This window comes from Orbicella faveolata, unplaced genomic scaffold (genome assembly GCF_042242905.1).
Source record: "Orbicella faveolata isolate gen_17 unplaced genomic scaffold, um_ofav_v1 contig_13, whole genome shotgun sequence".
In the NCBI taxonomy this organism is placed as follows: Eukaryota; Metazoa; Cnidaria; class Anthozoa; order Scleractinia; family Merulinidae; genus Orbicella; species Orbicella faveolata.
In genome coordinates, this window is record NW_028301540.1 from 17,174,505 (window position 1) to 17,187,911 (window position 13,407).

Below are 13,407 nucleotides of genomic sequence, written 5' to 3' on the forward strand. Positions count from 1 at the left end.
GTATGCATGCACAGGTGACACATGCGCTTTAGAGACCAGACGGCGATTTGTGACTCAATGTGGAAAGAAACAGGGCCAAAATTTAAACCCAGGCCTCACTGCCTGGGTAATAAACTTACCAGACACAAACTTAGCACATACAATGGTGAAGAAGTGGGAAATGCCATCATCAATATCCTCACTAGTGAGGATCTGAAAAACAAGCCACTCCAGTCCCTGATTAAGTTTCATATAAATTTTGAGTGGTATATTTTCTAGTAAAGCACTCATGTCTACAGTTATTTTGATTAAGGTTGCCGGATAAAAGTTTCAAGCTTAAAAACAAGACCAAAAGGTAATGTGGGTTGTTCTTAATTTATTTTGAGGTGCGACAAGTAGGATGGAAGAAAACACTGTAAACATTTGTCTGCGTGTCTTAAAAGCGAAAAACAAAAACTCGCACAATTCGTATTCCGTTCAACACGTGCTTCTAGATTTACTCTAGGTTACTAGATTAAAAGCCTACTTATTGGAGAGATGCACAGAGGAACTCTGGCCAGCAGCAGATTGTAACTTTACTTTTGGTTACATCGGTGAAGGAAGTAAGAAGTTTTCCATTACCTGGAAGTTCTACTTGCTGAGGCACTGTCCTTGGTGAAAAAAGGGATGATTACTTTGTGGGTCAATCCACACTTACCTCAACATTGGGGAAGAAAAGAAAAGGTATAGTAATTTTATCCTGAATATCATCCCCATCTCCTTAGGTTGCATACTCAGGAGAGTGTGTTACTCAAGAAGACTGCTGGAATTCAAGCTTCTTTTATTCTGCTTGTGATGATCAAGAACTGGTTTTCAGCAATTTATTGTTTTGTGTAGCTAACCATGGACCCAGTTCTGAGATTATGACTGATGATGAAGAAGTGCAGTCAAGTTATGAAGCACACCTGTCAAGGTTGTGACAGCATCGCAAACTCCCAGAGTTTAAACTGCGTTGTTTGGCCAGGATGTTGTTAAGGAACTTTAAATTTCCCACCCATCACATCAAACGTTCTCAGTACAAGGAATGAGGGAGTCTGATTATTAAAAAGATTTCATTTTTGTCTCAGTTTTACACTGTAAAGTTTGTAAGAATTATGTTCATCAATATTTTTCTTCAAATTATTTTTATAACGCCATGTGAATTAGCATTTAACTCACTCGAAACTCACGGAGTCCACTTGCATACACATATGTTAATTTTATGCCACTTTTACAGCTTTTACCGAGTAGAAAAGTAAAAAATCTTGTATTCATGCAGTAGTGAAGAAAATCGTTATGTTTGAGCCCCAGCGCCAGCTGTTAATCATGTTTCATGGTAAAATTTTAGTTTTTTGTGTTGGTACCATTTAAGTCAGTTAGCTGCATTCATAGCTATTAGGGAGCTAAGCAATGACAACAGCGAAAATGCCACAAAACAAAAGTTTTACATGTACATTTTAAATTTGGTACATTTCTTTGCCGTCCTCTGCAAAACATCAACGTGAAATGACCAAATTCACACAATGGCAAATTTTTTGTTTAGTTTTCTTAACTTGAGCACCACCCCTACCAATTTGGTTCCTGGGTAGTTCACCATTTCTGTAGAAGTCGAACGAGTTAAAATAATGGCTAAGTAGCACAAATAAAATAAAGTTATGTTTTCAAGTGACGTTTTTGTTGGTGTTGCCATCATGCTGCTTAAGTTCCCTAATTAGTTAACACAGGAACTGAATACAGCTCACTGGAGTTTTGGTGTTCAGCTAAATGGAACTCATGACAGTGAGGATGAACCCCTAGACTTGCCATTTTTTACAGGGAGGTGGAAAAATGCAAAGACAAACCATCCAGTTCAAGCAATCGTGAGTCTGTGCAATTCAAAGATAGCGCTGAGAGTAAAGTACATAAAACAATTAAAGTACAGTAGCCCATGGTATTAAATTTGTGCACGTTAACATGTTTTATTGGACTTTCACATGCTTCTGCTTTTTTTGTCTTTGTAGATACGGATACGAAGTACCATTTTACAACAGTTGAAAGACCTGAAAGCTTTGACTAATGATAACACTCTTTCAAATAATGAGCACCTTGCCCAAAAGGAAAAGCTTCTGAAAGAACTGAGTGATCTATAATTTATTGTAATAAGAGAGCGTTAAAAGTTTGTTCCATTAAAAATTTTCTGCATGCTCAATATAGTTTCTGACTTCTTCTGTAACTTGAAGGAAAGCATCTTCAATCATTAATTCTGGATCCCTACAGAATTGCCATGCTGCATCATTTTCTTTGATGCAATTTTTTACTTGAGCAAAAAAGCTCTTCTAATGGCATAAAATCAGGGCTATACGGTGGCAAGAAGATAACTGTAGCTCCAGTGGTGTGAAAAGCATCAATAGCTGCCTGGAAGTAGTGAATTGCGGCATTATCTATGAGAGACACAAAAACAAATTCGTGAACGCAAACAAAAAATAAAAGTCAGACTGGATGTTGAGAAAATAATCCTGATTACCAATCTAGTCAGCATTTCAGAGAAACAATCAACAACAAGGAATGTGACTTTTAGCTTGGGCAGTTCACCTAAGGAAAAATTAAACCTCGTGAATTGAACTTGGCTCACAGACTTTCCTTACCTAATACTATTACTGATTGCGGATTTATTCCATCGAATAGAAGCAGGTTAAGACAGCTTATCACTCGTGAAATTCAGAAACGTCACCGCATTGACATATCCCTCGTAAATACCAAGGTTAATGATCCCGTCAGTGCAAAGGACAGGGATGGCAGTAATAGGCGGACCCCAATTCTGCCTGAATTATTTTACCACTGCTCTTGTTCCAATGAGGTTGCATCCAGAAGTTTGAGAAATTCTTTTGTCTTATCAACATGACACAACAATCAATTTTATAATTGGAAGAATGGTAGGAATTTAAACCTAACAGGTCAAATAAGAACTGAACACTTACGAATCCGCTTTCATATATGAACACAAACATTTTAGAATTCAAGGCACAAACATCTGCTGAAATGACCACTCTTACTTCTTCAGACCTTATAAGGGCAATTTTGTTGAGCTGAGTATTAAATAAAGAAAATTCCAGGTTAATTTTGTGTTTCATAAGGTGTGAAAAATCGATTCCAAAGCAGAAAAATTCAAACAAACCGTTTTTAGATTGAAACGATTTCGTTTCAGATAATAGAAAATACTAGCTAACACAAAATCTAATCCCATTTCAGTATACGCATCATGCACAATTTCTGACAGTGTCTTTTCGGGGTGTTCAAGCCCTGCTTCCACAATCAAAAATTCCATGTACGGGTGCATAGCCACATTGTTTATCGGTCTTCCGATGGTGATTGCTTTCACTTCTCCAAAATTTAAAACTTTTGAGACATATGGTTCAATTGTTCGTGGTGACGTCCTCAAAGCAGTTGCTACCTCATGTACTTGATATCCTAAAATTTCTTCCATCCAAATGGCTCGCCATCGTAGATCTTCACTGTAAAGGCGAAGCATAGCTGATTTTACTGAATTTATTCCTAAAAAATCTCACATAACCTTACAGTATATAAGCTGTATATAATACGTTCATATACTGCAACACAAATCTTGTTGCTGTTCTACATCCCGTCTTCCGATAACTGGAAAAGGAAAGAAAAAGCAACATTTCATTCGCATAATATTATAGTGATTGCAACAGAAAGTTTTCTTAATTTACCTATTGGCTCCAACAGATGTTCTAGGGTCTGAGACGTGCAGATTTCCATGATCTTTTCCCAAGCACAAAAGAGTGTTCTGCAAGGAAAAACAAGACATGGTAAGTATGCCAAGATTGCCAAAAAAGTCAAATCCATACACATTTAAAACAAACAAATAACAAATATTTGTTATCAAAAATCCCCTTAAAGGAAGAGACAATCCTTTTCTGTTTAAAATGAACATGAAAATATAAAAGATGCTTTCAAAATTTGTTTCATACTAGAGAAAGTATGTTTACCTAGAGGGGAGGGCTGGCAGATTTTTCTATTTTATTCGAAAAATTTCATCTCCGCCCCTTTTCTTCACTTGTTAAACTTGTGACCAATCCTTCCAAGTCAAAACAAAAACATATGACCCTTCCCCATCCCTATCCTTCCATTCGAGTGTAGGTTTTTCTTGAGGTTGAGGGTAAAATGTCGAGGGTCAAACGTAAATTGTTGAGGGTTAAAAAACGACAGCGATTTATTTATTTTTAATCATTTATTGCAGTAGCAAGATTTCCTGCCTTTCTAGAACTAACTCTCTCCTATTTCACTTGAGCGAGTTACAGAGAGTTACTCATAGTGTAAGAAAACTTTAGCTTGAAGTCTTTTTAACTAATGGAAACGTTATCAAAAAGCCGGAAAGTGAAAATCACAACAGGTTTATTTGTGCTGCATGCATGCGCTCACAGAAGCAGGACTAAAAAACATTGTTTTAGTTCCACTTAACGTAACTCGAAAAGTAACTTGCATAACTCTTTTCATTTTATATACTTGAATGACATGTTTTATTACTTGCTTCAGACCACCACCTGCCGAAATTATATCTTTTTATATCTATTTTTTAACATTTATTTAAACTAACTTGGGTAATGGAGGGTTGCAGCATATGCAATGATGCGACTTTAACAAACTTTTCAAGGGCTCTTAGAAATCAAAATCAAACCATTCAAACATTGAATGCTTATTTTCAAGTGCAAGAAAATGCTGTGGCCAAAAGGCATGTTCTTCACCAGCTACGCCAAGAACCCGGAGAAGATGTTGACTTATTTGTGCTTCGGCTTCGCAAACAAGCAAGACATCGTGGTTATGGGCAAGTGGAACTTGAATTTGCCATGAGAGATCAGTTGTTGAAGAAAATCTCTTCCCTGGAATTACAAGCTAAGCTGTATGAGGAGCCAAACATACAGCTTGCTGTAGTGATAGATGAGGCAATAGAATGGGAAACAGCATGGCATCAGGCGAGCAGTATTGCCAAAGGAGAGGAGGACATAGTAACATGAACATGGTAAAGGATCATGATAGCAAGAAACCCTCACGTGGATTTGATAAGCACAAATGTTATGCATGCAGCAAGGTGGGACATTTTGCTTGGGACAAAATATTGCAGCTCAGGGTAAAATGCATGCTAAATGCGGTGATAAAGGACACTGGGTAGCTTGTTGTAGGAGTGAGGCCGAGTGGCGATAAACAGAGGCATTTCAGAGATGCCAAACATGATCCAAAATCAGGGAACAGGCAAGTTACTCAAGCAGATTATGACAGTGGAGATGAAGCTTTTGCATTCCCTATCAATTTCAACGGGTTTAAATGCGTGCTAAATGCGAGGATAATGAGGATGTGATAATGGTGAAGATCAATAACACAACCACAAGCACGCTTGTTGACTCTAGTGCCTATTCTACTGTGCTTGGTAAGAAGCAGTTTGACAATCTCATGAGGGATGGCCCTAAAGGAAAACTGCGACCCGAAGAAATTTACGAGTGTATGGGAATGAGTATTTACCGGTTGTGGGTAAATTCAAGGCAAGTATTCAGTGTTAAGGAAGGAAAACTATGGAAACTATTCTTGTGACACAAGGAGAAGAAGGGTATTTACCAAAATGACTGCAGGTGTTGCGTGTTGGGCCAGAACCGGGGGATGTGGCAAAAGTTTTTTTTGTGAACAGTGGCACTGATGGTATTGCAGATCGTTTTCCAAAGGTGTTCTCTGGAGTTGGCAAATTGTCAGACTACCAACTTAAGCTGCACATTGATCCAGAGGTGAGACCAGTAGCACAGAAACCTAGAAGAGTACCTTACCCCTTGAAAGAGAAAGTCACTAGGAAAATCAATGAGCTCCTTGATCTTGACAGCATTGAGAAGGTTTCAGGTCCAACAACATGGATCAGCCCAGCTGTATTCGCCCCCAAGCCAGACAAGAATGATGTTCGTAGCTGTGTGAACATGAGGTGTGCTAATGAGGCCATACAAAGAGAGAAGATACCAATTCCAACAGTGGATGAAGTCCTGGAGGAACTGAATGGGAGCACAGTCTTCTCTAAACTTGACATGAACATGGACTTCCATCAAATTGAGTTGGAAGAAGGTTCCAGGAATATCACAACATTTTCAGCTGGCAACTTGCTGTTTCATTACAAGAGATTGAGCTTTGGTATAAACAGTGCCCCTGAGCAGTATGAGAACATCGTGAGACAAACAATTGTCAGATGTCCAGGAGCCACCAATGTCACAGACAACATTGTGGTACATGTCAAAATGACGGAAGAACATGACAGAAACCTTGTTACCTTGCTAAACAGATTACAAGAGAGAAACCTTACCCTCAACAAGGGTAAGTGCAAGATTGGGATGAGTTAGATTGTATTCATGGGACTGAGTCTAAACAAGCATGGTGTGGTACCAACAGAGGAGAAAGTCAAAGCCATTCGAGAAACGAAGGCTCCCACCAATATTGCAGAGCTGCGAAGCTTTCTGGGCCTTGCCAGTTTCAGCGCATGTTTCCTGCCCAATTTTGCAACAACTGTGGATCCACTCAGGAAGTTGACTTGCCAGGGTACTGAGTGGCAGTGGGTAAAGAGGAAAATGAGGCATTTGAGGCTCTAAAGAATCAGCTGGCTGAGGTATCAACAATGGCTTTCTGTGACAAGGAAGCACCAACAGAGGTAGTTACTGATGTTAGTCCTGTCGGTCTTGGGGGTATACTCATGCAAGAGAAGCAGGGAGTGAAGAGAGCAGTTGTATTTGTGAGCCAAAGCTTAAGTGATGTTGCACGTCACTACAACCAGATGGAAAAGGAGGTTCTAGCAGTTGTCTGGGCCTGTGAGAGATTTCATCTCTACCTAACTGGGTTACAGTCATTTTAACTTATCACCAGCTGTAAAGCTCTGGAAGCTATCTATGGTCCTAGGTCTAAACCATCGGCCAGAGTTGAGAGATGGGTTCTGTGTATGATACCCTTCAAGTACACAGTACATTATGTACCTTCAGGCCAGAACATAGCTGATTCCCTAAGTTGTTTGACAAAGATACCAGCTTCACCTCATGGTGTAACCAAAGAGTACGTTAGAATGGTAGCAGATAATGCAACACTATGAGCGATGACCACGAGATAGAGATAGAGTCTGCTGAGGATGAGAAACTGAGGTGCATTGTTGTTGGAAGACGGGAGACTGGTCTGCTGTTGCTAGTCCATACAGGTCGTTGCGTGATGAAATTACTGTGGTTGGAAGATTGGTGATGAGAGGTATGCGTATTGTCATTCCTGTGAGTTTGCACAAACGGGTCCCAGAGTTAGCTCATGAAGGACACCAAGGAATTGTGAAGACGAAGGATTGCCTCCGAAGCAAAGTATGGTGGCCAAACGTGAACAGTATGGTAGAAAGACACTGCAAGAAATGCCTTGGATGTCAAGCAGTGACTCCTGTAAAGACAACGACCATGCCAACAAAGCCGTGAAGAGACCTCGTGTAGATCTGTGGGCCCACTTGCAACAGGAGAAAGCCTTCTTGTGACTGTTGACTATTACAGCAGATGGACAGAGGGTGGACGTGGTGAGAAACACAACTAGCAGTGCTATTATCAGGTGTTTGGAAAATCATTTCACCCACCATGACATCCCAGAGACAATACGGAAAGAAAATGGGCCGAACCTAGCAAGCCATGAGATGGAAAAATTTTTGGACAAGCTGGGAATTGAACACAAGAAGACAATCCCACTGTGGCCGAGGGCGAACGGAGAAGTTGAACAGCAAAATAAATTGCTACTCAAGGCAATGTGTGTGGCACAAGCACTACAGAAATATCTTCTTGCATACAGGTCAACACCTCACACCACGACTGGTGTCAGCCCTGCCAAGCTGTTGTATGGACAGAAAATCCAAACCAAGATGCCAGAGTTCAAAGGCGACGAAAAGGAGGAGAGGTCAGGTACCACTGATCAGCAGGCCCGAGATCAGGATGCAGAGAAGAAAAAGTGAGGGTCTGAAGCTGCAAATAGGAGAGCTGCAGAGTCAGAGGTAGCAGGAGACAAGGTGCTGTTGTTGCAAAGGAAACAAAACAAGCTGTCTACAACATATGATCTAGATCAATAGAGTGTAGTATCCAAGAAAGGAGGCCTAGTGGTCATTGAATGAGAAGAAACCCAACTTGAGAGAAATGTAGGACGTGTGAAGAGGTTCATAGGATCCACACCACAGACTTGGCAGCCACAGCATGTAGGAATACAACCTTTAGTGCAGCCATTGGTTCAGCAACCAGCAATGGAACAAGCTACCCTTCCTGTTCCTGAACCGGTTGAAGTCTTACCACAAGAACCAGTGACCAAGCCTACGCTGGAACCTTCACCACAACCCGTTGTTGCTCAGGCACCAGAACAGACCAGCAAACCTCGAAGATCTATATGGCAGAGAAATGAGCCAAGGTGGCTTAGGGACTATGTTATGTGAAAGACTGAGCTAAGCTGAGGACTATACTAAATTTGGAGCTCTAACTAAGGCGTTATTCATTAAACAAGGGACTACGATTTTTTTGATCTTGGAAGTCTTTTATTGACATTGGATGTTGTATCCTTTGCTTATTATAGTTTATACTTTACACCAGATTTTGTCTAACCTTTCATTGTACCATCACGTTTGTTTAAAAAGGGGAGATTTACTGAATGTAACTGGGTTGCCTGTGCAATCCCAGCCCTAGGGCATTGTGGGGAGGGCAATAAAAAGGACGATGGCAGCTTGAAAACGTGTGTGTGTTTTCTTGTGTGGAATCCACCTGCATCGAGAACCTGTCTGGTGTTCAGACATTACCATTAGGTTGTCATTTTAAATATTGCTGACAGAGTAATTCTTTCGCTAAAACTGTTTCTTTCTTGTAGGTTCAGGAATCATCCAATATCAATGTTGAAACCGTGGGACGATTGGCAAAAGAACATGAACTTACACTGCTACACTTGCAAGAGCCTGTGGCAGAAATCAGGGGACCAGGTTTTGGATCGGATGATAGTGTTGTGGAAACATATTAATTTTTGCAGAACATGCTTCGATACCAACTAGATAAAGACCATCGGAACATGAAACTTATCTATATTTTTAACAAGAAAAGACAGCCATAAATGCCACTTCTTAGTTGTGTGTTTTCTCTAGGAGATCTCGTGGGATCTTGCATTGATTTATAAAGATTTACAGAAAGCTGTTGTGTTTTTAAAATGAAAGCTCTTCACCTTTCATCAAATGGGCCACCGCACCATTCAAACGAGCTAAGTTAACTCAAGTTTTTTTGGACAAAAAGATGTTTTTGAACATTCAACTGCAGTTAACTACTAAAATAGAACTAACTGTTGATGAAGTCAAACAGATTCAATGCAAATGGGTGGCCAACATTATTGGCCATGTTCTCCAACTTACCTATGCCAGTTTTATGACAAGTTCATCCACAAAGAGAAAGTAAATCATGGTAATGCATCAGTCAATTCCAGCAGAGCCCATCCTCCCCAGGCTAGCCCCCAGGCATTAGTATTTTTCTTAAGAAATGGGCAAATTCCCCAGGCTGGGGACACATAAGCTGTCCAAATGCCCCTGGGTGAGGACAAAGAGTAAGGTCTTTAGGGGAAAATCTCTGACCGAGACCTTGCTGTATTGACCAATGATAGCGAGGTCAATATGTCAAGGACAAGGTTTGAGATTTTCCATAAAGACCAAACATTAGAAGTTAATAACTTGTATATTATATGACTTTTTGCTTTGTTTTTGGAAACTGTAATCTGCCCTTGGGCATTAAAGGAGAATAATGCCCTACAATCAGTCAGTCAGAGTGCGTGTTATATCGGCTACAAGAACAAGCCACACGATAATACCAAATATTCCCCAATCTCTGATTTTAGTTATGAACATATTAAGGGTCTTATTGGCATACTGTAGAAAAATCAGTCTAATTTTATTAATTCATGTAAATGATATCAAAACAAAACCTGGATATAAATGGCCCATTATTGACTTAGTGCGATAATGGGTTTTATGCTGGGGCGGGGGCCTTATCTTATCTTACATAGGCCACGTAGCAATCATGATCTTTTAACGGTAGTATTACAAAATTTTTATTACATGCATCATTTATACAGATTTCGCAGGATATATTGGAATTTGTAATTACTTGCACTTGACATTTATGGCATAATTAGTGTGTTATCACCTGGCGGCTACTGTTTAACTGCATTAGTGTGCCCAACACACTCAGGCCATTATAGGACAACTGTCCTTTTTGAAATGTCTCGGATTGTTGGTTTTGTTGTGTTGCCTGCTTCTATGTGTACTTGACATTCGTTGGCTTTCATATAAGCCTTTACTAAATGTCTTGGATTTGTTTGTGCCATTTGTTTTCAACATATTAATCACCCTTGGCTCATTGGCTGAAGTGTTTCCAGCCTGCTAAAACAAGGGTAGTACACCCACTAGGTTTGAGCTTCACAGTGCCTTAATCTTATCTACATTTGAGTAATATAATTTCAATTTTTCATAAGCATGCCTCCTAAACAAGCCTCTAAGCGCCAGGCATCAAAAAGTTTCACACATGCGGTATCGGCAAAACAGCGCTGTTCAGAGGGTAAGTCTGCGTCCCTGCCTAACAGCACGACGTCTGCACCACAGTTCAGCCCCACCGCACCGAGTGAATTGATATCAAACATGACTTCTGGGGCCTTACAGTCGGCCGGCATCGGCACTCTCAACATCTCTCCCACAGTTGGCGAACAGAGACCTAGTAATCAGTCCACATCACAGCCCACCGTAGTTGAAGATGCCGCCTCAAAAGAGATTGCAGATCTGATGAACACCGTGGCTGCGGGTAGGCTAACCTTTGTGTCCGAGAAACCGGATGGCACGTTTTCCAGTGTCACATTTGACCTCGCGTCTCGCGTCTCGGATCATATCAAGGCAAAGATATGGGCAAACAAATATGTTGATTTCGGGTCTCTCCTCTCCGTATCACCAGAAGAGTCCAAATATTGATTATCTGTCGCAAATGACCATGATTATACTAGTCTTTGCCTTGAACACGTTAAGCCAAAATGGCGTAGCTTATCCATTGACCAATGGGTGACTACATTTAATGTGTTTGTAGCTGTTTATACAATTAGGGTACCTAATGCGATAAGTTCTCTGATGAAGTATTGTGAGGTGGTCAGGGACATTGCAGCAAAACAAGGTAACTGGCGTTATTCTGACGAGCAGTTCCGATTTCTTCGCCAGTCTAAACCTGACTGATACCCATGGGATAACATGGCTTGGGAATTATGGGACCAGGCTATGCGTAGCTCCCTCACCACCTCGGCCAAACTCAAACTATGATTTTCATGCAAGGCGGCCCAACCAGTGTCCCTTTCAGTCCTTTCCCAAAGTGGTGTGTTGGAGATTTCATTCCGGTCACTTCTGCAGGGGCTGCAATTTCAAACACTCCTGCTTTAAATGTGGGGCAGTCCATCCCATAAGCCAATGCAGCACTAACAGACTGAACAATAACACAAGCAACGCAACCTCTAGCATGCCCTCTGGGAGTGACAGTCAGGGACGAGCATCAGTTGTTGAGCCGCGGGCCAACACCGGTAAGGCCCGACTGTCTTGCATTTTATCTTAAGGGTTACAACAACGTAACTTCAGACTATCTTATCCAAGGCTTTATTCACGGTTTCTCAATACGATATTTTGGTTCTCCCCTTGCAATCTGATCCCCAAATCTGAAGAGCACCATGGACAATCCTACTAGCATGAATGGTAAGTGGTCAAAAGAGCTCGCAGCGGGCAGAATTGTGGGTCCGTATGATACGCCTCCCTTTGAAACTTTCAGGGTATCGCTCCTAGGCATTGTTCTCACAAAGTTGCTGGGAGAATTTAGGTTAATTCATCATTTGTCTTACCTGGAGGGGTTATCTGTTAATGATGGTATTCCTAAAGAGTTAGCCACTGTAAGATATGCCACTATCGATGATGCTGTTAGGCTCATTAAAGCAATAGGACAGGGCTGTTTTCTGGCTAAGACAGACATCAAATCCGCTTTTCATATCATTCCTGTAGCCCCCTGCAATTTTCCATTGCTCAGGATGGAATGGCAAGGGAAATTCTACTTTAACAAATGCCTTCCCATGGGGTGCTCATCATCGTGCAATATATTTGAATCATTCAGCACTGCGTTAGAATGGATCACCAAATATAGATTGCACGCGTCATCGGTCATCCATATTTTAGATGACTTCTTATTTATTGGGCATTTGGAGGCAAAATGTCAGGTAGATCTCGATAATTTTCTTTACGTTTGCTGTCATATAGGCGTTCTGATAGCTGATGAGAAAATTATGGGCACCACCAATGCTCTGCAATTCGCAGGGATCACTTTTGATACGGCATTGATGGAGGCTCGTTTTCCAGAGGACAAGCTTGCCAAATGCTTAACCCAGTTGGCGGATTTTTGCTCTTGTAAAAGCATCACGCTGAAAGAGCTACAATCTTTAATAGGGCTCCTCAATTTTGTCTGTGTTGTGGTTCCCAGACGTACTTTTCTACGCCGTTTGATAGACTTGACTAAAGGTATCTGGAAACCCACACATCACGTCAGATTAACCCAGGAATGTAAACACGATCTCAATGTCTGGCGGGAATTTTTGAGCGTGTACAATCGCAAATCCTTTTTCCTTGGATTGCGATGGGCCACTTCCCAAAACCTCAATTTATTTACCGACGCGGCAGGTTCCTTGGGCTATGCTGCAGTATTTGGCACACATTGGTGTTTTGGAGAGTGGCCCGCCACTTGGAAACAACTCAATATTACTGTCCTAGAGTTCTTTCCGATTGTCGTGGCGCTTGAGACTTGAGGACCGCTTATGCGTAACAAATGTATTGTTTTCTTTTTGGATAATCAGGCAGTTGTTGATATAATCAATAAGCAAACTTCTAAAGATCATTCAGTTATGGCTTTGCTTAGGCACTTAGTTTTCTGCACTCTTAAATACAATATTTTGTTTCATGCTAAGCACATCGCTGGTCATGTTAACTATGAGAGCGATGCTTTATCTCGCTTACAGGTAGAGAAATTTGGATCACTAGCGCCTTATGCAGACAAAGAACTGACGCCGAAAACAACTGGCACATCACTTGAACGACCCTCTGCACTCAGCCATTACTGAGGGTTCGCGTAAGACTTACCAAGGAGCTTGGTCGACATATGTCAATTTTTCATCTAAATTTTGTGAGTTGCGTGCCTCTCTCCTTCCGGTCTTGGTAAACAATTTAGCATTGTTTATATCATATCTCTCAGCAAAGAAGTTTGCCTCCTCGACCATCTCGACATATGTCTCAGCGTTAAGTTACGTTTACAAGCTAGGTAATTTTCCTGATCCCACTAAACTGTTTTTAGT

The 13,407-nt window shown here is 41.0% G+C and overlaps 1 protein-coding gene and 2 pseudogenes across 1 annotated transcript; 2 read left to right on the top strand and 1 right to left on the bottom strand.

Annotated features, from left to right (window-relative positions):
- The first annotated feature begins 379 nt into the window (after positions 1-379).
- LOC149115376 (uncharacterized) lies at positions 380-2,185 on the top strand (annotated as a pseudogene).
- On the bottom strand, positions 2,131-3,654 carry LOC149115377 (uncharacterized; annotated as a pseudogene).
- Positions 3,655-11,745: 8,091 nt separating this feature from the next.
- Positions 11,746-12,864, top strand: LOC110054762 (uncharacterized). Its single transcript, XM_020761121.2, has one exon. It carries the CDS (start codon positions 11,746-11,748, stop codon positions 12,862-12,864), a length of 1,119 nt encoding a protein of 372 aa, XP_020616780.2.
- Positions 12,865-13,407: the final 543 nt, after the last annotated feature.